Source organism: Salvelinus alpinus, chromosome 4 (assembly GCF_045679555.1).
Source record: "Salvelinus alpinus chromosome 4, SLU_Salpinus.1, whole genome shotgun sequence".
Classification (NCBI taxonomy): domain Eukaryota; kingdom Metazoa; phylum Chordata; class Actinopteri; order Salmoniformes; family Salmonidae; genus Salvelinus; species Salvelinus alpinus.
Window position 1 is genome coordinate 64,794,988 of NC_092089.1, and position 25,612 is coordinate 64,820,599.

Here is a 25,612-nt window from a genome sequence, read left to right on the forward strand (position 1 = left end):
CCATGTCTGACCCAGAACGGCCCATAGATATCATACTCAGGCAAATAAATACATTTGGTACAGCGCTTCAGACAGTTGTCTCAAAGAATATGTTGAATTCCAAAGATTCTAGACGACATTCCAACAAAAAGATTTAGGAGTTTTGCGCAATTGTATTGGCAGTATGATCACCTCGATGCCACAGATCAGGGGGGTGGAGCCGCAGGACCTCTCAGCTAGTTAGCTGTTAGCTTATTATGTTATCTAGTACCTGGCTTTGTTACGTCTGTGTACTACAGGCTATGAGAGATTTGATGTTTGTAACTAGCTGATTTATTGACGCACAACAACAACCAACGTCTAGGAAGTGGTAATAATATTTTAGATTTGAGTCAAATGGTTGGAAAGCTGTTACTACACTGTTGTTCATATACAGTCATTGGTTATTAAGTTAGCTTAGCAAAGCAGCTAGCAAGCTTGAGAAATGCATTATTTGGTACGCCTAATCACAGGCAAAAATGGATGTATGGGTTCATGAATTTGTTAGTTACACGCATGTTGCTGGGCTAAATCATTGGTAAGTGAGCTTCCTATTACTGGCAAGATATTTGGGGCATATCAAGACCACATTTGGTGTGTTTGACAGCTTGCCCTTGTTTCCTGGAGGAAGATTCCTGACTCTGGGCAGTGGTGTGATCTGGAGGAGGCTAAATCCAAGTCTTTCCAGTATAGTGACCCAAACTGGGAAACAACGGTAGGAAGCTCAGCCAAAGAAGACTGTCTGTACTCTGGGGCTGGTACCAATAAGGGAAGTGGGATTGATTTGCCAGTGTTGAGTTGATGTTGTTGCAGCTATGTCAGAGGCCATCCTCAACTTCCAGTACCAGCTCAGTGGCGTCATGGAAACAGTCCTCAAAACCGCCATGCATGAAATCACTCTATTGGTGAAGGATGGCTTCCTAGAGGAAGTGACACGGAGCAAACAGGAAGTGGACGTCTTGAAGGAGAGGCTGCAGAGATGGAGGGACAGAGAGGAGGAGTGGAGGGGGATGTGTGTGAGATGTGGTTGTGCTGGAGACACTGAGGAGAAAGTAGAGGCTTTGTCAGGTGAGTGTTTTTTCACCACTGAATTTCCCCTCTGGGATTGATTAGGTATTCATCTGTCTAATTACCATGGTTATACCATGTTGATAGTTTAGACAGAGGTAACAGAGCTGTAACCTGTATAGTCTGACACACACATCATGAATACTATCACTGGTTCTGGTATTTCCTCAGCAGCAGAGGGTTATGGTATTAAACAAGAGGAGATTCTCCAGTCAGAGGGGCTCGTTGCTCTGAGGGAGGCCCATGAGGTCCATGTCAAAGAGGAGGCCGATGCACAGGGAGACTGGGGGGATATGGTAACCCTGACAATCCCATACACCGATGCCCCCCATAGTGACCTTGGTTTGTCTGCACCATGTGCCAGTGAGCCCCAGCCTCTATCAACACCATGGACCAGTGAGGAGCAGCCTTCACACCCAGGGTCAGCAGTAATACCAGCCCAGGGGATAGAGAGCTCTATGGGGCCCCCTGAGTCCATGTGCCACCTGAGAATCCATATGCAGTGCCACACGAGGGAGAGGCCGTACAGCTGCTCTCAGTGTGGGAAGAGCTTCAGCCATCAGAGCGTCTTGAAGAGACACAGGGCCTATCACACCGGAGAGAGGCCTTACCAGTGCACGGACTGTGGGAAAAGATTTATCGCTAGAGCGGACCTGAAAAAACATGAACAAATCCATTCAAGGTAACATTGTACAACATGTTCTGGAGTACTCGTGTACCAGGGAGAATTAGCTTGCTTGCTAGTTAGCAAAGGTTAAATCGCACTGTTCCTGTTTTTTATATTTTCCAGGGGCATCTGTACCATTTCCAAGGCAAAACTGACGAAGGGAGTCCAAGATAATGAAGATTACGCTGCGCCAGTTCATGTTACATCAAGAACTGGAAGGATTATTCCACTGGCATTATTAGTGAGTTTGAAATGAGCTGAAACTTCTTACACGTCGGCCAGGGTTTGTTGTAAAGCAAAGTAGCTAGCTATACTCTTAGGTTTGTTAGCCTCTCCAATCTCCACTTGGTCAGTTAACTTGCTGTGTATTTCTTTATTCCTAATAGGCATCAGTAAGACAGGCCCATAAGCAGCTTGGGGAGGACCTCAAATGGAGATTCGGCCCAAATGACTGGTATGCACTTTATTATCAAGGCTGTAGTGATACTGCTCTTTGAAAAGTTGCTTGGTTTCTTAGTTTGATTTATACTTACAGGGATATTTCACCCAAATTACAAAATTACATTGGTTTCCTTACCCTGTAAGCAGTCTATGTACAAGGTATGACGGCAATACATGCTTTGGTTTAGTTTCCCTGGCACTGCTTCCCATGCTAACATTTTAGCATTTGTGGCACAAATCCCATACAAGTCATGGGACCGGTATTAGTATTTTTCACGCATCATGTTCACAAACAATTTTAGATACTTTCATATGATTGGACGGGTGAAATATGCTAATATCGGCCCCATGACTTGAATGGGATTTGTGCCACAAATCCTAAAACGTTAGCATGTGGAACAGTTCCAGGGAAACTTAACAAAAGCATGGATTGCTGTCATACCTTGTCCATAGACTGCTTACAGGGTAAGGAAACCAATGTCATTTTGTATTTTGGGTGAACTATCCCTTTAAATAATCCATTAGCTCTTTTCAGTTGGTTGCACCATTGCAGACGTGGGTTCAAATTATATTTGAAACTTTGCTTATCCTGCCTAGAGTGTCAAGTGGGTGGGGTTTGCACTTTTGGGATGTTTTGATTTCATATAGTATAGTCAAGTTTATTACATGATCATCACACTCGTATTTCTTTCAATAATCATAACATTATGGTTTTTCAGCTTCAGGTCCCCTCACAACGAGGAGGTGACCAAAGCAGTGATGCAGATTGTAAAGGATGGAGGCAAAAACTGGGGTCCCGACACCCTCATCAGAAGTGAGTCTTAGCTTTAGTAGCTACCGTATAGTATACATTTACAGGATGTAACAATGTAAAGAATCCATATCTCTTCAAAAAGATATTGTTAGTATGTAATGTCGTCTCCTGCTGCAGCAGCCTTCCGTGTATTTCATGATTTGAAACTGAATTAATTGAATATTGCATTCCGTTTAAAATGTCAATTTAATTCAATATTCAAATTCAATAATTACACTGAACAAAAAAATATACGCAACAATTTTGAATATTTTACTGAGTTACAGTTCATATAAGGAAATCAGTCAATTGAAATAGATTCATCAGGCCCTCATCTATGGATCTCACATGACTGGGGTGCAGCCATGGGTGGGCCTGGGAGGGCATAGGCCCACCCACTTGGCAGGGGAGCCTGGCCCAGCCAATCAGAATTACTTTTTCCCCACAAAGGGGCTTTATTACAGACAGAAATACTCCCTAGCACCCCCCCTCAGACGATCCCACAGGTGAAAAAGCCGAATGTTGAGGTCCTGGGCTGGCGTGGTTACACGTGGTCTGTGGTTGTGAGGCCGGTTGGACGTATTGCCAAATTCTCTAAAACGACGTTGGAGGCCGCTTATGGTAGATAAATTAACATGCAATTCTCTGGCAACAGCTCTGGTGGACATTCCTGTAGTCAGCATGCCAATTACACGCTCTATGAAAACTTGAGACATCTGTGACATTGTGTTGTGTGACAAAACTGCACATTTTAAAGTGGCCTTTTTGTTGTCCCCAGCGCAAGGTGCACCTGTGTAATGATCATGCTGTTTAATCAGCTTCGGGTGGGTGGATTGTATTGGCAAAGGAGAAATGCTCACTAACAGGGATATAAACAAATTTGTGCCCAACATTTTTGAGAAATACACTTTTTGTTAGTATGGAACATTTCTGGTATTTTCTTTATTTCAGCTTATGAAACATGGGACAAACACTTTACATGTTGCGTTTATATTTCTGTTCAGTGTATATTCAGTTTCAATATGGTAGATTTGTAAACTTGATACACAGACAATGATTGCAAACTATCATTTCAAGTTTAACAAAGTTTCATATATTCAACTCGGATGCATCCAAATTCAGTTCTTTTTAAATTCAGATTCAAAACCAGAGACAACATCCTGGTTCTTTGCAAGGCAGGAAAAGTAGAGGAGAAAAGATAGAATTAAACGCTCACTGTGGTAAACAGAAGAGTCTGGCAGTTTCTGAAGTCAATGTGGCATGTTGAATTTATTTTCTTCCTATGAATTTGGCTCTAGCATTTGAACCGTTTTGATCTTAATTTAAACTATTATGACCCCATTCCTGAAAGTTAAGACTCTGAAATATGGATGTGCCTTCTGTTCCCATCTATGATGATCACAGACCGCGTTAGAAGCGAGTGCCACAAAAACCACAATTTGGTCCACATAAAAATACAGTTGAATTGCCCTGTCATAGCCCTTCTAAGGATAGCCGTTCCATTCCCTATTTAATCTTGCTCTTGTGACTGACTGGGATCGAACCAGATCTCCTTCATGTCACAAGACTGTTAGCCAATTTAGCTAAAGCCTATAGGGATAAGTTCAGGAAGTTTATGTAAAGAACGACATGTTGCTTAACGAGTACCGCTTCCCCCCCGGTTCAACTCATAAGAAACTTGAACTCAGGACTTCTGCCTTGCAAGCACACGTGACTTCCTTCCTGAAGTGTTCCAACCCACCATGCTATTGTAGAGGTCCTGAGTCAATGGATGCCACCTTTCCAACGAGTCAGTTCGTCAAATTTCTTCCCCGCTAGAACTGCCCCGGTCAAGTCAAGTGCTGTTATTGTGAAATGGAAACATCTAGGAGAAACAACGGCTAGGCCGTGAAGTGGTAGACCACACAAGCTCACAGAACGGGGCCGCCGAGTGCTGAAGCGCGTAGCGCTTAAATATTGTCTGGCCTCAGTTGCAACACTCATTACCGAGTTCCAAACTGCCTCTGGATGCAAGGTCAGCACAAAAACTGTTTGTTGGAGCTTCAAGAAATGGGTTTCCATGGCTGACCAGCCGCACACAAGCCTAACATCACCATGCACAATGCTAAGCATCGGCTGGAGTGGTGTAAAGCTTGCCGCCAGTGGAAACGCATTCTCTGGGTTGATCACGTTTCACCATCTGGCAGTCCAACGGATGCAGGAGAACACCACCTGCCGACTGCCTAGTGCTAACTGTAAAGTTTGGTGGAGGAGGAGGAATAATGGTCTGGGGTTGTTTTTCATAGTTCTAGTGAAGGGAAATCTTAACGCTACAGCATACAATGACATTCTAGACGATTCTGTGCTTCTAACTTTGTGGCAACAGTTTGGGGAAGGCCCTTTCCTGTTTCAGCATGACAATGTCCCCGTGCAGAAAGCGAGGTCCATACAGAAATGGTTTGTCGAAATCGGTGTGGAAGAACTTGACTAGCCTGCACAGAGCTCTGACCTCAACCCCATCAAACACCTTTGGGATGAATTGGACCGCTGACTGCAATGTGTTCCAACATCTAGTGGAAAGCTTTCCCAGAAGAGTGGAGGCTGTTATAGCAGAAAAGGGGGGACTAACTCCATATTAATGCCCATGATTTTGGAATGAGATATTTGACGAGCAGATATCCACATACATTTGATCATGTAGTATATATCCAAAACGATTTGAGTGCTAGAGCCAAATTCATAGGATGAAAATAAATTCAACATGCCACATTGGCTTCAGAAACCGCCAGAAGCTTCCGTTTACCACAGTGAGTGTTAAATTCTTTCTGTTCTCCTCTGCTTTTCCTGGCTGGCAAAGTACCAGGATGTTGTCTCTGGTTTTGAATCTGAATTATAGAACCGAATTTGAAAACTGAATCTGAATGCATCTGTGAAGTTGAAAATATGAAACTTTGAAATGATAGTACCATATTGAAACAAATATAAATATAGAATTTGAATATTGAATTAAGTTGAAATTGAATTTGAAAACTTAACGTAATATTCACTCAATTCAGTTTCAAATCAGGAGGAAATACAAGTTCGATTTATGAATAAAATTATTGAATTTGTGCATTGCAAATATTAAATTCAAATGTATGCAATTCGAATACAATTTATGTTGGCACTGAAATCGCTCCATAACAAACAACAACTTATCACGTTGTATCACATCCACAGTATTTTAATATAATAATTTTTTTCCTTTCCATAGAGGCGTGCAACAGGGCTTATGAGTATTGGAAGGCTCAAGGGAAGATTGAACTGGAGGGCAGTGTGGAGGTCATCAAGAAGAAGAAAATCCTCACTAGCAGGCGGAGCAGGGTATGCTATCAGTAACACACAACACCACTCAATATAATCACACATCACTCAGACATAAGAACATTTTATTGTGCATTTAACTTGTGGAATTTTTCATGTAGGATATTATTCAAGTTGAAAGCTTATATATACACAATGTCGGTACTCACAATTTCACCAATAAGTTATGTATTGCTAGTCTGAGTACCAGTCTCTTTAGCTAACTGTTGCCAGAAGCTCAGTTACAGTCACTAACGCTCTAGATAACATAAAAACAGCCTAAGCAGCTCTGCCAGGGCGAGTCAAATGGTCAGAGTGTTCTCTCATTTGTGTCTGGAAGTAGCTAGCAAACCTTAGCCAGTTAGCTTGGGTGCTTGAATGCCATTGTGAGGGCAGGTCGCTGGGCTCAACCCTACTCCTCGGCCAGAGCGTCCGGTGTGCGCTCTAAATGCTCCAAGATGTAAACATTCAGAATTTAGGACAATCTGACAACACTCTGAATTTACAAACGACCCAGAGCACACTCTGACACACTTGAGGCAATTTATGAACGCACCCTAAATATGCGCTGGAGTTGCTCATTGGTGGTTGTAAATAACATTAATAGGAAAAAGCCACTCATTCCTTTTTTAAATTTTGTATTTATTTTACCTTTATTTAACTAGGCAAGTCAGTTAAGAACAAATTCTTATTTTCAATGACGGCCTAAGAACAGTGGGTTAACTGCGTTGTTCAGGGGCAGAACGACAGATTTTTACCTTGTCAGCTCGGGCCACCTTTCCTTCCAGTTCTCTGCTGCCAGTGACTGGAACGAATTGCAAAAATCGTTGAAGCTGGAGACTTACATTTCCCTCACTAACTTTAAACATCAGCTATCTGAGCAGCTAACCGATCGCTGCAGCTGTACATAGTCCATCTGTAAATAGCCTACCCAATCTACCTACCTCATCCCCATATTGTTTTTATTTACTTTGCTGCTCTTTTACACACCAGTATCACTACTTACACACCATCTGCTCATCATCATCTGCTCATCTATCACTCCAGTGTTAATCTGCTAAATTGTAATTACTTTGCTACTATGGCCTATTTATTGCCATACCTCCTCATGCCATTTGCACACACTGTATATATATATATTTTTTTCTATTGTGTTGACTGTACGCTTGTTTATTCCATGTAACTCTGTGTTGTTGTTTCTGTCGCACTGCTTTGCTTTATCTTGGCCAGGTCGCAGTTGTAAATGAGAACTTGTTCTCAACTAGCCTACCTGGTTAAATATAGGTGAAATAAAAAAAATAAAAAAAGAGGCAGACAAATAGGAAACATGTGGTAAGACCCTCTGTTAAATTCCAAATTTCTCTTGGTATTAATATTGCAAAAATATGATCAATGCCTCATTCGAGAGAAGACATAATCCCAAGTTATGACCAGTGCATGCGGAGGAGTATTTCTGTGGGGGAAAAATCATTCTGATTGGCTAAGCCTGGCTTCACTGTGGGTCGGCCTGGCTCCCATGGCTGCGCCCCTACCCAGTCATGTAAAATCCATAGATTAGGGCCTAATTAATTTCAATTGACTGATTTCCTTATATGAACTGTAACTCAGCAAAATCATTTAAATTGTTGCGTTTATATTTTTGTTCAGTATAGTATGAGAATTTAGAGTGAGCTAGCAAACTGGTTTCATCTGGACAAATAACGTAAACTCACGTAAACTCATACATCACCTTGGTCCGTACAATTGCCCTTATTTTAGCGCCACTAAAACGTAATACTTCCAGATCAACTGTAATGTCAATACCATTGTAAAGCACAATTTCTCCCCTTTCCACCAGAATCAATTACATGACCTAAACGCTGCCCATTTCTGCATAATTCAAGCAGGCAATGAGCCCCGTCGGGTCTTTTTAAAAATGGCAGGAGAGATGTTGTGTGGGAAAATTGTTTTTTTTCACTCGATCTGTCCAACTTATCACCTTATCGCCTCTAAAATGTAAATAAAACACTATAAAGAGTTTATATAATGTGTGATTACATACCTATTTGAAGGTTTGTGTCGAATTTGAATCGGGTTTTTAGGGTGGTGCTAAAGTGATCTTAGGAGTAAACAGCAGCTTTGAGAATGATGATCGCTTGCAATGATGACGCAAAAAATGACTAGGTATCCCTCCTTACCCCCGTCACTGTCCATTTCTTGTTTTTAAACGATGAGAGAAGTGCTACACTTGGTGGAGAGAGATTGTAAGACAGAAATAGTTGCTTTATGCGTGCTGTACGTTACGACATGATACGTCACGATGTAACAGAGGGTCCGTTTTTTTCAACTTTTATCCAATACTATAGAGCCATTACCATGTCGATCAACGCTTGAATAGAAACCTAGTTCACACCCCCGATTTTAAAGTCAACACAGTCGCATTAGTTTTCTTTGTAGCCTCGTTTGAATGTTGCGGTTGCGCACATTTGTACGGAATGGGGTGAGTTTACGTTAACTGTTGCTTCTCAACCGGATACTAAAGTGTTCTTTGAAGAAAAAAGGTTTAGTTCCAAAATTTGTATAGACGTTGTGATGTGAGGGTGCTTGAGTCAGGATCAAATCCTATGTTCTTTTAGAGCTCATTAATGATAGAATGTTCATATTTGAAGATGGCGGAAAGGCCAGGCTCTTTGGCACATGACATGGAGTACAGGGAGTGGATTATCTAAAGAGACTGGTACCCAGGCTAATGTATTGCTGCTTATTCAAGTCCTTTCTCTGTAAAATGTCAGCTGTTCCAGAAGAGAGTAAAGGTGGGAGGAGAGCTCCTCGCCACAGAAGATCTGGACTTCCTGGTTGGAGCAGACCCCAACTTCATGTCGGACGAGGAAAGTGATGCTGAAGACAAGTTCACCTATCATGTGCTCCCTCCCAGGTGGCGTTGCTCGAGGTTGACCCAGATCGTCCGACTCTGTCAGATAACCTTAGATGACAATCGCCTTAAGGGTGTTGAGCCAAAGTCGGCTCGCTCCAGAAAATTACAGGGGGGTAGATTTACCTCCCGCCACCCCCCAAAAGGAGAGGCTAAACAAGTGTATGTGAATAAAAATGATAAATGAACTGAATTGTTGTCATTATTTCTGAAATGGGTTAAGTGAATGGTCAAACAGTGATGTTGACTGTTACAAACACACTATGAATCAAGACTTCTTACTGTTCACATTCTGGTAAATACATTTTGAAATTTTCTTCCGTTCATTTTTTAAGTGGCGAGTCTCTTGATTTAAATTGCCTCTAACCAGTGATTTAGGATAAACTAAACCTAACCCCATCCTGAGCAGTGATTATAGGAAGTGAAAACTAAAACTGACCCTAGATCTGTGTCACAGAGGTAAAGGGCTGTCCATTTTTGGTTGTGCCAGAGCTAGGACCAATTTAGCAGGAATAATGGTTTAATGCAGACCACAATGTTGATACCTGCCATTGGACAGTTCTGGTGTTATGAGACTGATGGTTTCTTGACACAGATGATTTGTTTACATAACAGGTTAGGATAATTCACAAGGCAGGTTAGGAAAATGGTTAGGCGTAGATACAACGCTACAGTTGTCAACAACCATTGTCCCCGGCGAACAAGCCACAGACCAATGGCGAGCATCAATGGGTGTCAACTTGATATCAGAAAACGCCCCTAATTTCGGTCTGCCAACGCAACATCGAAATCCCTAGGTAAAATCGCGAGGAAATGTCGCGGGCGAGAGGAAGTCCACATGGAAAAATGGTGGCTACTCGAGAAGCGTTTGCATTACAACGGACAGTTAAACAACAGTAAATGTTGTTATTGCGTTCTACATACGTTGAAGATATACACAAAGACAAAGTCAACGGAGTCCGTTGTTTTAGGGACCGCTGTTTTTGCAGGTTTGTGTTGTCCGTTATAGCCATCAATGTGATGAATTCTTCGCTGCCATGTTTACTTTTCGCGCGCGGATCCTCCTCTAGCTGTGCATATTCCAGCATGTTGTGTTGAACTTGCTCGTCTGTAAGCAATGCATAAAGCTTTGTGAATGATGACAACCTTCTAAACAGTATACCATGCAAGTATAGACGTATTTTATACAGTTAACTAGATAGCTAGCTATTGTGACATGGCATCTTACATCGTTTATGCTAGTTATCCCACAATGTCTTCATCGGAGTCGAGTAAGTTACTTGAATCTTACATAAAAAGTATTTGACGTTTGTAGCTAGATGACAAAAACATCCCATTACTAGCACCTGCTGCAAGACCGCTTTGATCACTAGTCAACTATTACTCAGTATCTGTCTTTTTAGTTTGAAACAGCTTTATCTACCGACTTTATTTTGTTAAATGAACACCCCAAATGCTTTACCTTACCTTGGATACATTACAGCGTTGGTCTACTGTATGTAACTAACTATACCACCTTGCCTGTGGCCTTGACATGATTCTTCTTTATTGACAGTTGAGCTTCCAGCTGGCTTCACACAGACCTGAGTCAGGTGGAGGCGGAGCCACTTAAAACAGAAATGTCGGAGAAGGTGCAGAAGGCCTTCAGGGTGCAGCTGTCCTCTGTCATGGACTCCCTGCTCACAGCTGCCGTGTGTGAGATCGCCAAGATCTTTGAGGATAGTCTGAATGAGCAGCAGGAGGAGTTGACACAGAAAGGAGACGAGATCTGTGCCTTGATGGAGAAGCTGAAGCAGGCAGAGAGGAGGTTGAAGGAGGGAGCAAAAGGAGGAGAGGACCCGGACAATACCTCTGGACGAACAGTCTTTTCCATGACTGCAAGTTCTGAGATAGACGGTAAGTTGATAACGCATAGACAAATAGCAACATCATTTCAGGGCTTGTGGACTGTGTAGGTATGCATGTTCTCTCTCCCAGTTGGTGTCAGCTGAGCTCTATTATGTTTCTCATTAAATTTGTATCTTTGGGTTTCTATGCAGTACCCGATTGGTGTGAGCCCCTTCAGTCAGAAGATTCCTTAATACCGCCCTCAAAGATCAAAAAGGAAAATGAGTGGTCATGTGTGGACCTGCGACCACTGAGTGTGTCTCTATGGCGCATCCCTAACATCAAAATAGAGGTCAGTCACCGGTCCGGTGTAGGAAACCTGAATCAATAAACAGACAGTCATTATGCACACCCGAATGTAGCCAATGGGCTGAACAAAATAAGTGGCTTCTGTTTAGAATTAGGTTAAATGTCTGCTTTATTATTAGTACTTTGGTGGTGTATTTGGTTGCGATCAGAGGCTGATGATACTCTTATCATATTCATTATGAGTGTGTTTTAGCAGGCTGAAGATTTTGATGACCACCTGCTGACGGCCCTAGCCAGGAGTCCTCCACGAAAAGGTAAAAGTAAATCATCCTTGGCCCTCGTAATTGTAATTCAGCTCCTGGTGCAGGACAACACTGACATCACGCTTTTTGCTCCTATTTTGCAGGGTTGGCTGCGGAGTGGTTGTTAAACAGACAGTTAAGAGACTTACCTGATCTGAGTGCGACCGGGTCAAGGTACAGTCATGTTTCAGTGGGACGCGGTCGGGGCCAGGGGCTGAGGAAGACCCATGGTCGTCTGCTGCGCATGTTCGAACAAGAAAACCCGGAACCCCAGAGCAACCCGGAACCCCAGAGCAACAACCTATCAAACAAGAATGTCTTAAGTCACCACACAAGACAAGGAAAAGATAGTGACTTACAAAACAAACACAGTGAGGGGAGTCATGGGAACATGAGTGACGTAGTGAAGAAGGTAGGGAGGAGAAGAAAGCATTTCAAAATGGAACCTGATGCGGACAGACAAGCGGTAATCAGTGGAACTGACAAGAGTTTCAGCTGCAACTACTGTGGGAAGGGCTTTGGCCGTGAGTTTGGTCTTTCTGTGCACATGAGGTCTCATAAAAAGGTGAAAATCAAGGGGACATACAAATGTCCTAAGTGTCCCAAAAAGTTTCAGTACCCAAGTGCTCTTAGTGTGCACACGCGGGACAACCACGAGAAGAGCGAACCTTGCTCCAGCGTCAAAGAGATTTCAGACTCCGTCAAGCACGAAGTGAAACCCCTCTCCCCCAGCAGAGCCAAGCCTACTTCCTGCGACAACAAACCTCTCTCTGCCAGCAAGGCTAAACCTCTCTCCCCGAAAGACAAACCTGTGTCCCCAAACAATAAAGCTGGCACACCCAAAGAAAGCAGCACACATCCAAAAGGGTATTCTTGTTACATTTGCCACAAGAAATACACTTCTGCACATTCCCTGCGGGACCATGGGCGTATTCACACAGGTGAGAGGCCATACCCTTGTAACCAGTGTGGGCAGAGGTTCCGTGTAAAGCAGTTCCTGATATTACACTTGCGTAAAGCCCATGCGGATGTGTACGGGGATGAGGAGAGCAGCGGAGACCTCTCCTGGACTGCACCAGTGGAGGAACCCATGGCAAACGGTGCGGAGCAGCAACCTGCCATCAAGACAAAAGGCAAAGATGATCGACGAGCAGACGGCCTGTTCCAATGCACAGTGTGTAAAATGCTGCTAAGTTCACAGATTAGCCTCGGTCAACACTTCTGCATCCATACAGGTGAGAAACCACTGAGCTGCGAAGTGTGGCAAAAAATTCCGCTGCCATCTCGTCTTGATCAGACACTGGAGGTCCGCCCACCCGGGAAGGAAGCACTGGTGCCTGAAGTGTGTGAAGCAATTAGAGACAATGGCAGAACTTAATAGACATTTGCTACAAGTTCACCAGTTCAAGAAACAGATCCCGCTGTCCTCGCTGTAGCAGGACTTTCCACAACAGTAATTACCTTAGGATCCACTATGAAACTGTCCATGCCTGAGTCCACATGGCTCCGCCCAGTCAAATTGGAGTATTCAGTAGGGCCGGGGGTCAACTCCAATTACATTCAGTAGATACGTTTGTTACGTCTATTTGCAGTTAAATTTGGGATTTGAAAAGGGCTGTTCATTTTCAACGAAGGTTTTTGTAATCATTGACTGATGAAAAAGGAATTGACCCCAACCCTAGTGCCCCATGAACTAACATGATGCTGAGAGAGGATGACGAAAGAGACCTCAACTTGATACGGTGATCAATCAGTTGTCTTGTGGGCAGCAGGTTCTCAGCTGATCACTTTTTAAAAAAGTCAGTGCCAGACTGGTTTATGATGATTTTAAAAGTCTTGGGAGCATGGTTTTTGTTTGATGTTTTTGTTCCATGTAAATGTGTCTATTCTGTATTATGACAAATGTAACATTAATTGTACTGTATATTTCCCCTGTTAAGAAAGTCACAGGGCAGAGAAGACCCATGTTTCAGTCTCTTCTGATAATATTTGTTTGCTCCAACTGCTTTTTTTAAAACAAATTAAAATCAGACATTACTGGAGGTTGTCATTTTTTTAATAAGGCATACTACAATTACGATTTACCATAATTACCAAGATTCTTAGTGACCTTTTTATGAATTACAATGATTTAAAAAATGTTGATTTACTTTATTTAACTAGGCAAGTCAGTTAAGAACAAATTCTTATTGACGGCTTGGCAAAAGGCCTACGGGGATGGAGGCTGGGATTCAAAATATAAATATAGGATAAAACACACATCACGACAGGAGTGTCCACAGTGGGCTTCATCACCTTCAGAGCATCTCTTACAATCAGGTTGATTGTGTGGGCAAGATATGGATGATGGGTCCATTTTAACATTTTCATTGCTTTGGTTATATTAGCTGCATTGTCGCTAACACAACAGACCACTTTTCCATCTACTTGCCGCTCTCAAAAGTTCCTCTGCCAAGTTCTCTGAGATGTGTCTGTCGCTGAACTCAAAGCAGTCCAGAAGACAGCTAGAAAAATCTTCAATGAAGTGACATGTAAGAAGTGGTTACCCTCGATGTCCAGTAGTCAGTGGTAAGGCAAACTGCAGTAGCTTTTTCGACTCTTTCCCGCACTGAAGCCTGTGTGCTCTCGTACAGTTGTGGAATAAGTGATTTTTGAAAGGGTTTTCCTGACTTTATCTGAGATTTTGTTTTGGCAAATTCTACACTGTGCTCTAACATAGTCTACATTATTAAAATGCATCCAAATACTACTGTGCTTCTGACTCATTTTCCAGCTGTTGTTTTCACAGCTGTCCTTCCTCTCTCCTCGGATGCTAAGTGTGTGACTGTGAGTGAGTTGGCTCGGCCCTCCCTCACGCATCTTTGGTTCATTGGTTGACACTGCGTGTCTGATTGACAGGAACAACAGGTGAGGCTGTTAGTCTGAGCAGACAGTCTGAACGAATGTGTGTGCGCTTGAGCATTTAGACCTATATTATTTTATTTATTTTTTCGTTCTTTGAATTAGTTAATTCTATTCATTTAAATCTTTTGATTATTCATATCTTCATTTTTTAAATATTTTAATAAATAGATTAGGCTCTTCTGATCTGCGAGCCGGCTCCTAACGTTCCCCTACAAGAGCTGGCTCTTAGAGCTGACCCATCACTAGGACAGACTATGTTTGCTCCCACACTCTATTGGTTACACAGGCTTTTGGACTCCCATCCTATTCTAGCCACCTCTCGCTGGCTTTGTATTCGTGTTACCTGATGAAATTTCTGTATAATACGATCTTGTTGCCATCTAATGCACATTCAAATGTCATTCCTTGATTGTATTACTGTTGATGATATCTGGAAATGTGCATGTACACCCTGGCCCATCTACTGTAGCTAGCCCCAATTCTGACTTGTGCTCTGATATCTGTTTCACTTACTTCTGCTCTTGTAAAAGCCTGGGTTTTCTGCACGTTAACACTAGAACCTTATTACCTAAAATGGATCAATTGAAAGTGTGGGTTCACAGCTTCAATCCGGATGTGTTGGTCATTACTGAGACATGGTTAAGAAAGATTGTTTTGAATACTGATGTTAAACTTTCTGGTTATAACCTTTTTCGGCAAGACAGATCTTCCAAAGGTGGGGGAGTGGCAGTCTTTACCAAGGATCACCTTTAGTGCTCGGTTGTCTCCACAAAGTCTGTCCCCAAACAATTTGATTTGCTGGTTTTAAGCTTTAAACGTTCAAATAGCTCTTCGTTGACTATTGCTGGGTGTTATCGTCCTCCATCAGCACCAGCCTGTACCCTACCTGCCCTATGCTCTCTCCTGGCCCCTTACACTAAGTCTGAATTTGTCCTGCTAGGTGACCTAAAATGGGACATGCGTAAACCACCTGGCCAAGTCCTAAAGCAATGGGACTCCCTAAATCTTTCTCAGATTATTACCAATCCCACAAGGTATGACTCCAAACCCCCAGAAAAAGGCTACTCTCCTTGATATTATCCTCAAGGAAATAATCCTGATAGGTATCAGTCTGGTGTTTTCTGTAATGACCTTAGTGATCACTGTTTTACAGCTTGTGTTCGTAATTGCTGCTCAATGAAATTACTTGTCCTGATTTGTCATAGACACTTGCTAAAAAAACTTTGAGCAAGCCTTCCCTCTTGACCTGGCCTCTGTAAATTGGTACAGAATCAGCTTGATCCCATCTGTCGAAGACGTTTGAACCTTATTTTTGATATTTTCTGTGGTATTGTTAACATGCCCCCATAAAGAACCTTTTTATTAAACAGGTTCAGCCCCTGGTTCGACCGTGATCTTGCAGAGTTACTCCACCTCAGAATTGCATTTGGCGAAATGCTCAGCACATGCATACTCAGGCTGACTGGCTCTCGTTCAGGCAAATGAGAAATAAGTGCACTCAGGCTATCCGGAAGGCCAAAGTTAGTTACTTTAAGGAGCAGTTCTCTCTCTGTGGGTATAAATGTAGAAGCGGTTTCTTGAGTCAAAGGATGCCATCATCTCTACCCTGGCCATTGTCAATGCACCTGTTGATGCTCTGACCCAAGAGGAATGGGAGGTGGTGGAGGAGGTGTGTGCCTCAAAAATCATACTCCTGTGTAAGGGTCTGCAGCAAATAACAGCCAGCCGCCAGAGAAAAGCAAATGTAACCACAGGACATGTGACAGAGTTGATGGACACCCTATGTTCATCAATGGACAGAAAGTTCCAGAGAATGGAATATAATCACGTGCTATCAGAAACCGCTGCACTTGACCCCAGGTTTAAGAAGTTAGCCTTCAGTGATGCTAGAGCGATTGATGAGGCTCTTCAAAGAATAACCTCAGCAGCAGGGAGGGACTGCCCCAGCAGTCAGCTGGCTCAGGCACCAGGGCAACAGGAAGAAGAGGGATCAGATGGAGCAGAAGCACCAGAAGTAGTGCCACAAATGTCTGCTGTTTGGATGCTGTTTGATGAGAGAGAAACTGGGGATGCAGCACGAAGTAATCCCTCAGCAGATGCCATAATGGAGGTCCAATCCTATTTGGGGGTGGAAGAGATGGTGGAAGAACAAGGCCTCTGTTTACCCACGGCTTACTAAAGTCATGACAGGGAGACTGCATAGTGGCCACATCCGTTCCCTCTGAGAGGGTCTTCTCAAAAATGGGACAAATAATTACTGAGAGAAGAAACCGCATCAGCCCCTGGAAAGTGAGGCAGCTTGCATTTCTGAATGCAAATCTCTCATCAAATCAAAATATGGTCAGCATTATTGTGAGCTGCTGGTTATAACATGGCAATAAAGAAGAGAGAGAAAAGAGGGACCAGTTTAATGTTTTGAGTGAGATGCTGCAGTTTTGCACATTATTTATTTTTCTTTGATATGGTGCAATATTCTATTATTGTTGTTCAGATTGTATTCGTTTTCAGTTGTTACATTTATATGCACTTTGTTTATATACATTAAAAAAAAGTTATACTTTAAATGCACATGTGTAATAGCATCCTTATTTTTTACATTTATTTCAATTTGTGGGATGCTGCAGTTTTGCTAATTGTTATTTATTTTTCTTTGATATGGTGCAATATTCTATTATGCTGTTCAGATTGTATTCGTTTTGAATGGTTAGATTTATATGCACTTTGTTTATATACATTAAAAATTTATACTTTTATAATTTTAATAGCATTCTTTTTCATAACACACCAATACATTTTTAGATACATTGTGGTTAAGGTAGAGTATGATTTCATTTAATAATTTAATTATAATTCTTTTAACACCAATCATAGTCAAACTATCGCAAACTGTTTGACTTGAAAAAATACAAAACATATTTTTTTTAAAGAGCCGTTTGGGAGCCAAAAGAGCCGGTTCTTTTTGGTGAGCTGAGCTGAGCCGAACGAGCCGGCTCACTGAAAAAAGACGGAATGCGCATCACTAGTCCCACGGTTGGGTAAACAAGAAGGTTTGTAATTGCACAAACATTGACAGTAAAAACCTCAATAACAAATATGAAATGTTCCCCGTTTGCTTGGTCATTAATTATTATTTCAAGCCATTGGATCTTCAGGTTGATGTGTCGTTTCTGTTTTGTCAATGTGCAGTATAGCTCCATACTCTGGTCACCTTTGGTTCCACTGCTATCCATCTCCCATCACGGAACTAGGAGAAACTGAAGTCACGCTATCGCGAGACTGAGAATCAACATGGCTTGCTTCCATAGATTTCGCTAGCCATTTTAGTCAATAGAAAAATTCTAAATTCTGCACATTTGAGTCGTCCACTCAAATTCCAAATGACTCGGCTACTACAGCAAGTACTGTAGCTACATGCAGACGTTGCTCTTACAGGTTTCTTGCATCTCTGTTAACGAGCTAGCTAGATTACGTTAGCTGAGCCTGCCATCCAGAGCTAACCTTGTTTAGCCATCCTACGTTAGCTTGATTCGCCTGGTTGCAGTCTTCACAGTGTTTGTTTTGTGGTAAGTGTCATCTTTTATTATTAGCATGTAGACTGGATGTTAGTGATCTAAGTTAGCTATCTAACGAGAAGAGATTCTGGACGGGTGCTGGCTACTTGGCTATGTAGTTATGCTTCAGACTGGCTCAGAACGAGATTATTATTGTGGTGGAGAAGAGACAGACGCAGGTTGACCCCCACATCACTGTATGTCAGAGGGTCAAATCTTTCTAAAATACTACTGCGTCTTCTACCTTAGTGACCACCTCCTCTTAACCACCCACCTGGGTAACACACCCCACCTGATTGACAGCACAGAAGTCCTCCTCTCCTTGAGTTTCGGTGTAACCATCTGCCCTATTTATCTAACCCTGGTTCCTCCAGAGCAGGGGGTAAGGGACGCCACTATCGCCACGATGCTGGACTCTGTGAGGAATGCTTTCCACGCCCAGCTAGCCACTGTCATGGACTCTCTTCTGGCGGCGGCGGTGTGTGAGATAGCCAAGATCTTCGAGAGCAGTCTGTGTGAGCAGCAGGAAGAGCTGATGCAGAGAGGAGAGGAGATCACAGCCCTGAGGGGGAGGCTGGAGCGGGCAGAGAGGAGGCTGAAGAAGGGAGGAGATGGAGGAGATGGCCTACTGGATGTGATAGAAGGACCAGCAAGGAAAATAGGAGGAGATGACAGCCCAAGGCAGCAGTCTGAACCTAGACCTGGTAAGAGAATCAGATGTGTCTCTTGTACTGATTTTAGGAACATTTCTTTTGAAACTAACACTAAACTACTGTCTGTCCTGCTCCGTCTGTGTAGGTTCAAGCTGGGAGTCGGATGCCGCCTCTGAGACCCCCCCACTGGTCCAAGACAGGGGGTGTAAGGAGCCCCCCAGGATGAAAAAGGAGGAGACAGAGCTGGAGGGGACATCCGTCAAAGAAGAGGTCAGTCACAGTCATTCTCTAACATGATAAGAATGTCTGTCTTTCAGTCTTGTTACTGAGATTGTTGAGTTGTATTTTCAAAGATTAACTAAAACAAATGCTTTTAACACTGCAATGATGCTAGCCCCCACATTAACTTTTTTATTTTCTTCCTTCAGCTTAAACATTGTCCTCTTCCACAGTTTGGGGAGTCCCACCCTGGCCCTGTGGAGGGGAAGGGACACGGGCCAGGGGGGAGCTGTGCTGCTGGGAGCCAGAGGCTGGGAGACCCCCTGTCTGACACACCAGGGACCAAGGCAAAGTGTAAGGACTTTTAACCTTTAACCTTTAACCAATCAATCTACACATTTGTGCTTGAGATCAAGTGAACCTCTGTTGCATTGGGCTTGTGTCTGCAAACATAGAGTAATTATAGATGTAATTATTGTGGAGTTGTTGGTTTGTATGTTTTGTCTTCCGTTCTTGATGTTTCTTTAAATATCTCTGTTCCTATCTCTTGCTAGTATCCCATTGGGAGGGAGACCATAGACCTCTTCAAAGCCAGAGCTCCACTTCCTTCTTTCAAGAACCCCGGGTTGGACATTTTTCCCCCAGACCTGACCACAGGTCTCCTGGGCTTGACCCCTGGGCGAGTGGGGTTCCTCTAGACCTTCAGGATCCTAGCTTCCTGGATCAGAGCCCAGACCAGGTACTAGAACAGAGAGAGCCCCGACAGTCACAGGACCAAACCAACCAATCCCAGAGAGGCCTGAGACCAAGAGACGACAGAGGGAGGGGCGTAGTTCATCAGAACCGCTGGTCATTGGCTTCCAAGGACCCAATCAGACCACACCCCAACACACACACACACGCTCACAAACATGCACACGGTCACACACACACACTTGGCGGGGCAAGACCCTACACCTGCCCGTACTGCGGCAAGAGCTTCAGCTACCCATCCCACCAGCGCAGGCACCTGCTGCGCCACACAGGTGTGCGGATGTACCCCTGCTTAGTATGCGACAAGAGCTTCCTGACTCCGTCGGAGCTCACAGTGCACACCCGCGTCCACACAGGGGAGAGGCCGTTTGGCTGCACCCAGTGTGGGAAGCGTTTTGCCCGCAGCGGGAATCTCCGGGCCCACCAGAGAGATGTCCACCTGGGGAAGAGACCCTTCGTCTGCCAGGAGTGTGGCAAGCGGTTCGCCCACAGGGGCAACCTGAGGGTGCACCACCAGAGGGTACACCCGGGCCTGCCATACCATGAGGATGAGTATGACCAGGATGGCATCGCTCTCACCTCTACTGAGTAAAGGGTCAGGATAACAGGGTCAAATTCAGTAGGAGTTAATGGGAGAATATATTTTAAGATGGGAAATGAGTGTTCCTATTTAGCGTTTTTTGTCTTACGTGAATTAAGCCTGCCCTGTAACTCTCTTTGTGTTTTGAACGGATGTGCCGTAGGAATGACTTTACCTGTCGAGAGACAATGTTGAAGAGACAGGAAATTGAGAGGCAGAGAAAGAAAAGCAGCACTCCCTACAAAGAGGAAGAGGGGGTATTTCTAAGTGTTACATCATTTCAAAGGATGGCTGACCGGAAGTTGTTTTTATACTGAGAGAAACGGTGCTTCGTTTTCCTTTCACCCTTTAGTTACTGTACATGGTTGTGTATGTTAGCAACAGTGATACAAGTACACGCTGATTATGTATCATATGATAGCATAACGTTCCCTATTTTGTCTCAATGCTGTTCATCCTCCGTGTACTGTTCATATAAAGCTAATTACCCATAATAAAAGATGTATTTATGGTCAATCTTAAAATGATGATACAGTATCTTGTGTCTGAATATGCTTTCTTTGGTCCTTAAGGTCAGGATGTTTGTCAAAGGGAGAGAGGAAAAGCAGGAAGAAGATACCGTATTGTTTTCTGGGTCCGTGCAGTAACATTGATTGCCACCAGAGAGCATTCTTACTGCTGTATTCTCCATTGTAAATGCATAGAAATCGAATCAAAATGTATTTGTCACAAGCGCTGAATACAACAGGTGTAGTAGACCTTACCATGAAAAGCTTACTTACGAGCCCCCAACAATGTGTTTTAAAAAAGTAAGTAAGAACAATTTGCTCAACTAAAGGAAAAATGTTCATTGCATAGAGATCGAGGACTCTAGTGCCCAAAAGTCCGTTTTAGCATGGGCAGCACCATTGAGCACTTTCACCATTTTGAAGTAGTCAACTAGGTGGGACTTCCTATGGGTTAGGTAGGATCACATAATTCTATCCAGTTCACCAGGAGGGATCAGCCAATGAATTATACTCATGAGCAAACATTCCATATCTACAGGTGGCAGTAAATCGTCAACCTTGACTTTATACCTTTTCAAGCAACACACTTCAGGTGGCAGTATGCACCCTTTCAGTTTGTTTGCCAACTTATAAAAATATTAGAATAAAATGTACTACTTTAAAATGGAGATGGCCTCAATGGTGCTGTCCGTGCTCTCACAGATGCCGTAATGTCACAGATACAATGATGCAATGTCTATCTAAGTCTATGGTTCTTTGAAACATTACATTATCTGACCCCCCCCCCCCCCCCCCGTGGAGCTCTCCCCTCCCCCAAGGTCACCAGGCTCTCTCTGGGGTTGAACTTTTCCATTACAGACCTCCGACCCACTGCATTGTGTTCCATTAAAGACCACTGACCCAAGCCTTTAGTGTTATAGTGTTATACCAATCTCTCAGCCCACAAATAGACCACATAGAGAGAAAGGGAGAGGGAACATGTACAGGAAGCACTATCTATGGTGTGTGTATCAATGGAACACTATCAATCAGTGTTGGATATTTGTGTACACTGGGTGTGAGTTAGGTCCACGGGTGATGTGTGTGTACACTGAGAGGGAGGATCCTCTTGTCATCCGTGTTTGTGTTTGTGGGGACTAGAAAGAGTGGAATCAGACAGAGACAGATAGATTTAGGGCGTAAAATAGCTTTGCTCTGTGTGCGTATATGACTATGAGTGTATGTGTTAAGGGAAGGGTCACAAAGGCTTTGCTGTGTTTTCTGTTTATATATTTTGGTGTATTTAATCCCCTTTCAGCCCCTGTGAGCATAAGCAGCTTTGCACCCAGGGAGAGGAAACAAATGAACATTTAATCAGACAGATTGTGTGGTTGTGTGTGTGTTGGGAATGACATCACCCAAGTATTATCAGACATTTGTATGACCTAAATGGGGTGGCTTTCAGTGTCAATGAACTTCAGAATGTGGGAATGTCCTTAATTGTAAATGTAATGTCAATTTCCGTTGTTATTGATATATTTCGACTAGGGATCTAACTATAATGCCATGTTTTCATTGATGTTGCATTTCATTTTAGGCCTATGTCTTCTCTGTCTCGGGCTGCTTGTTACATTTTCCAGATAACTATTCCGTTGCCTCTCCCCTGCCCAAGGTTCCATTCCATCACAATCTCCACTTGGGAGTAAAATTATCCACCCCTCAAAAATGTCAGATGGAAGCAATTTTTTTATATTTTTAAATAAGGTTTTTCCCAAACTTATGGAATCAATCTAATTATCTCTCCTCTGATGTGTATGTGTTTGTTGGGTGTCTGTGTACCGTACACACATTCCTGTGTGTGTGTGTGTGTGTGTGTGTGTGTGTGTGTGTGTGTGTGTGTGTGTGTGTGTGTGTGTGTGTGTGTGTGTGTGTGTGCGTGTGCGTGTGTGGGTAATTGTACGTGTGTGTGTGACTTAACAGTGGGGGTTAGGGGTTTAGTGTCGCGTAAGGCTGCTCATAATCTACTCTAACGTCTGGTCCCCAGGGGCCATATATTCATTTAGGTTGCCATTACTGACGGTACTGAATCCTGCTTTAGGAGATTACAGTGCTGTCTGTAGCTGAAGGCAGTGCGTTTTTCCATCTACCAGACTATACTCAAGCACTCACTTGATGTGCTAACAGTGTTAGCGGATGCTGGTTTAAAACGTTCATCTCTGGCGTTTATCTTGTAAGCCCTTTTGTGTCTGTGGAAATGTGGATTTTGACACTGTTTTGAATCCCGAACCATTGGAGATCATTTGCTATCACTGCATTGTATGTAGAGCATTCTAGATCTGGTCACACTTTATTTGGAGAGTCTGGGCAGTCTGCTAAAGATGCTCTACAAATGGTCCTACTATCAACAAACTATCTGTTGATAAAGTAACTGCTTGCTAAGGGAAGGACTGGGAGACAGGAGGGATTAGAGGAAGAGTCAGTGAACAAACTGGTGTTGGAACCAGTCCAGAGGAACACTGGCAAAGTTCAAACCTCAACTGTCAGACGTAAATATCAACATGAATCCACTGTTCTTACGAAATAAATAGAAGATATGATGGGATGGGATGACTTGATGGTGAACTGTTGTTTCATGAATCACTGATGATTCATAAGAATCTCACGTGACAAAAAAACATTTATTTATAGACACTTAGTCTACAGATTCTGACTAACCCCAATTTGTATGATTTACAGTGCTTGCTGGACAAATTAACTTTGTCACAGAAAGCACACAGCATGATAATAGGGCTAGCACTATTATCATGGACACCAAACGATCCAATCAGAGAGCCTGATGCTTGTGAGCGACTGTCTGTTCCTAGTGACCCCGGTGCTCTTCCCTTTCCCCTCCTCCAACCCCCACTCTGGAACACTCTGCTCTGCTCAGATACATAGTTGCCTAGCAACCCGCAGAGGGAGGAGCCACTCTGAAAACATAGGAACTCGAGAACACCGGGAGAATGAACTCCCACTCCATCACGGCATCCCTCTTCCCAAACGAAAATTGGATGAAAATTCACTCTATTTCCATCTATATTTTTCCCAAAGGGGGAATACACTACACACCAACCTAGTCAGTCCGGTCTCACCCCTTTCATACACACTTGGTCGATGTTAGACATTTGTCTAAATCCCATAGACATCCTGTAATTTATTCTATATGCAATTCTATGATAAATCCACAGTTGTTTGCAGATAGTGCTAGAATGCTCAAGATATTTATATTATAGATCTAGGGTAACACTTTATTTGGATAGTCTGTAGAGCATCTACAGATAACCTATCTACAAACTATCAGTAAAATTTAAATAAACTATCTACTAACTCTAACCTTAACCTGTATCATAACCTTAAACTTACCCCTTACCCTAACCTTAACCCTTATTCTAAACCTAACCCTAACCTTAACCTTCGGGAGGATGTGCCCCGTAGTTTGGGACACCTTGGCTGCATCTCAATGGTCTTGCTCTATAGGTCTATGTCTTCATTGTGGTTTTACAGAAATGTTTAATATGTCCTATTTACACACTTTATTCTAATATTTATGAAATGCATATTGTTATATTTGGTAGCACTTCTTTGTTTTTCCTTCGCCTCCAACCCCTTTCGATGCGTGGAACGGATGTGGGTGGGGCTAGGTCTACATAAGGGTGCTAACTTAAAAAAACTCACAAAAGCTCTGACGAAGGCCGTGAGGCCGATACGTAAAGCTTATTAAAGATCAGTGATACTATCAAGAGCAGTGTGCGGTTTCCTTTTTCCTGCATCTCAATGGTCTAAAATGTCTGCCTAGCCCTTGTCTCCTTTCCTTAATCTGTACTGACATGAACGAACTGGACAGGTGGAAGTGAATTCCCGGTAGGTATAGTCCCACTGTGTTGCTGTCACCTTCTCTGCCTTTGCAGATCAGTGCAGATGAAGGGGAGAGGAGGCGTGGAGAGGAAGCCACATTAGACTATTGAGATACGCCCGGTGCCAGGGGTCCAACCTAGTGGCTCTGCGTTCCAGCATCGCCAAGGCAACAGGCTCAGTCTGTGGCCAAGCCTTCACGGCTGAGTGGCGGCGGCACCGCGGGATACGAGCCCAGGGTCTGTCCCTCTCATCTGCACACATGCAGGGCCAGGGTCAGGGATGGCAGCCCGTGAAGGACACTGCGCTGGAGCGGATGATGATGGAGCGGATGATGATGGCGCTGGACTGTGGTGTGTGGGTAAGATGTAAAAAGGTGTGTTTGTGTATATGTACAATACCAGTCAAAGTCTGGACACAGCTACTCATTCAAGGGTTTTTCTTTATTTTACTATTTTCTACATTGTAGAATAATATTGAAGACATCAAAACTATGAAATAACACATATGGAATAATGTAGTAACCAAAAAAGTGTTAAACAAATCAAAATATATTTTATATTTGAGATTCTTTAAAGAAAACACCCTTTGCCTTGATGACAGCTTTGCACACTCTTGACATTCTTTCAACCAGCTTCACCTGGAATGCTTTTCCAACAGTTTTGAAGGAGTTCCCACATATGATGAGCACTTGTTGGCTGCTTTTCCTTCACTCTGCGGTCCAACGCCATTTGTTTAACACTTTTTGGTTTCTACATGATTCCATATGTGTTATTTCATAGTTTTGATGTCTTCGCAATTTTTCTACAATATAAACATTTTTTTTTAAATAAAGAAAAATCCTTGAATGAGTAGGTGTGTCCAAACTTTTGACTGGTACTGTATGTGTGTGTGTGTGTTTGAGATGATCAATTCT

The 25,612-nt window shown here is 43.1% G+C and overlaps 3 protein-coding genes across 10 annotated transcripts; all 3 read left to right on the forward strand.

The window, feature by feature from the left end:
* Positions 1–252: 252 nt before the first annotated feature.
* LOC139574150 (uncharacterized) lies at positions 253–9,407 on the forward strand. 2 transcript variants are annotated; one of them, XM_071398375.1, is made up of 7 exons: positions 253–1,086; positions 1,261–1,768; positions 1,877–1,994; positions 2,140–2,207; positions 2,914–3,008; positions 6,220–6,329; positions 9,080–9,407. In XM_071398375.1, the coding sequence occupies exons 1-7, from the start codon at positions 834–836 to the stop codon at positions 9,404–9,406; spliced, it is 1,479 nt and encodes a 492-aa protein (XP_071254476.1). In that variant the 5' UTR covers positions 253–833; the 3' UTR covers position 9,407. The 2 variants fall into 2 exon arrangements, with proteins under 2 accessions (XP_071254476.1, XP_071254475.1); XM_071398374.1 differs by having other exon boundaries at positions 694–1,086; positions 1,258–1,768.
* Positions 9,408–9,986: 579 nt separating this feature from the next.
* LOC139574149 (zinc finger protein 616-like) lies at positions 9,987–13,699 on the forward strand. 3 transcript variants are annotated; one of them, XM_071398371.1, is made up of 5 exons: positions 9,987–10,208; positions 10,775–11,115; positions 11,259–11,398; positions 11,609–11,669; positions 11,762–13,699. In XM_071398371.1, the coding sequence occupies exons 2-5, from the start codon at positions 10,839–10,841 to the stop codon at positions 13,033–13,035; spliced, it is 1,752 nt and encodes a 583-aa protein (XP_071254472.1). In that variant the 5' UTR covers positions 9,987–10,208; positions 10,775–10,838; the 3' UTR covers positions 13,036–13,699. The 3 variants fall into 3 exon arrangements, with proteins under 3 accessions (XP_071254472.1, XP_071254474.1, XP_071254473.1); XM_071398373.1 differs by having other exon boundaries at positions 11,612–11,669; XM_071398372.1 differs by lacking the exon at positions 9,987–10,208 and adding an exon at positions 10,264–10,490.
* Positions 13,700–17,724: 4,025 nt separating this feature from the next.
* LOC139574154 (uncharacterized) lies at positions 17,725–20,854 on the forward strand. 5 transcript variants are annotated; one of them, XM_071398387.1, is made up of 5 exons: positions 17,725–18,124; positions 18,487–18,816; positions 18,911–19,035; positions 19,218–19,338; positions 19,539–20,854. In XM_071398387.1, exons 2-5 carry the CDS (start codon positions 18,519–18,521, stop codon positions 20,327–20,329), a joined length of 1,335 nt encoding a protein of 444 aa, XP_071254488.1. In that variant the 5' UTR covers positions 17,725–18,124; positions 18,487–18,518; the 3' UTR covers positions 20,330–20,854. The 5 variants fall into 5 exon arrangements, with proteins under 5 accessions (XP_071254488.1, XP_071254489.1, XP_071254486.1 ...); XM_071398388.1 differs by having other exon boundaries at positions 17,781–18,124; positions 18,492–18,816; XM_071398385.1 differs by having other exon boundaries at positions 17,782–18,124; positions 18,362–18,816; positions 19,194–19,338.
* Positions 20,855–25,612: the final 4,758 nt, after the last annotated feature.

Excerpts from the sequence above, each read along its gene's own strand:
- LOC139574149 (XM_071398371.1), top strand. The coding sequence starts at position 10,839 with ATGTCGGAGAAGGTGCAGAAGGCCTTCAGGGTGCAGCTGTCCTCTGTC. Across the intron at positions 11,116-11,258 it reads TGCAAGTTCTGAGATAGACG|TACCCGATTGGTGTGAGCCC; the intron begins GTAAGTTGATAA and ends GTTTCTATGCAG. Across the intron at positions 11,399-11,608 it reads TCCCTAACATCAAAATAGAG|CAGGCTGAAGATTTTGATGA; the intron begins GTCAGTCACCGG and ends AGTGTGTTTTAG.
- LOC139574154 (XM_071398385.1), top strand. The coding sequence starts at position 18,519 with ATGCTGGACTCTGTGAGGAATGCTTTCCACGCCCAGCTAGCCACTGTC. Across the intron at positions 18,817-18,910 it reads GCAGTCTGAACCTAGACCTG|GTTCAAGCTGGGAGTCGGAT; the intron begins GTAAGAGAATCA and ends CCGTCTGTGTAG. Across the intron at positions 19,036-19,193 it reads GGACATCCGTCAAAGAAGAG|CTTAAACATTGTCCTCTTCC; the intron begins GTCAGTCACAGT and ends TTCTTCCTTCAG.
- LOC139574150 (XM_071398374.1), top strand. The coding sequence starts at position 834 with ATGTCAGAGGCCATCCTCAACTTCCAGTACCAGCTCAGTGGCGTCATG. Across the intron at positions 1,769-1,876 it reads CATGAACAAATCCATTCAAG|GGGCATCTGTACCATTTCCA; the intron begins GTAACATTGTAC and ends TATATTTTCCAG. Across the intron at positions 3,009-6,219 it reads TCCCGACACCCTCATCAGAA|AGGCGTGCAACAGGGCTTAT; the intron begins GTGAGTCTTAGC and ends TCCTTTCCATAG.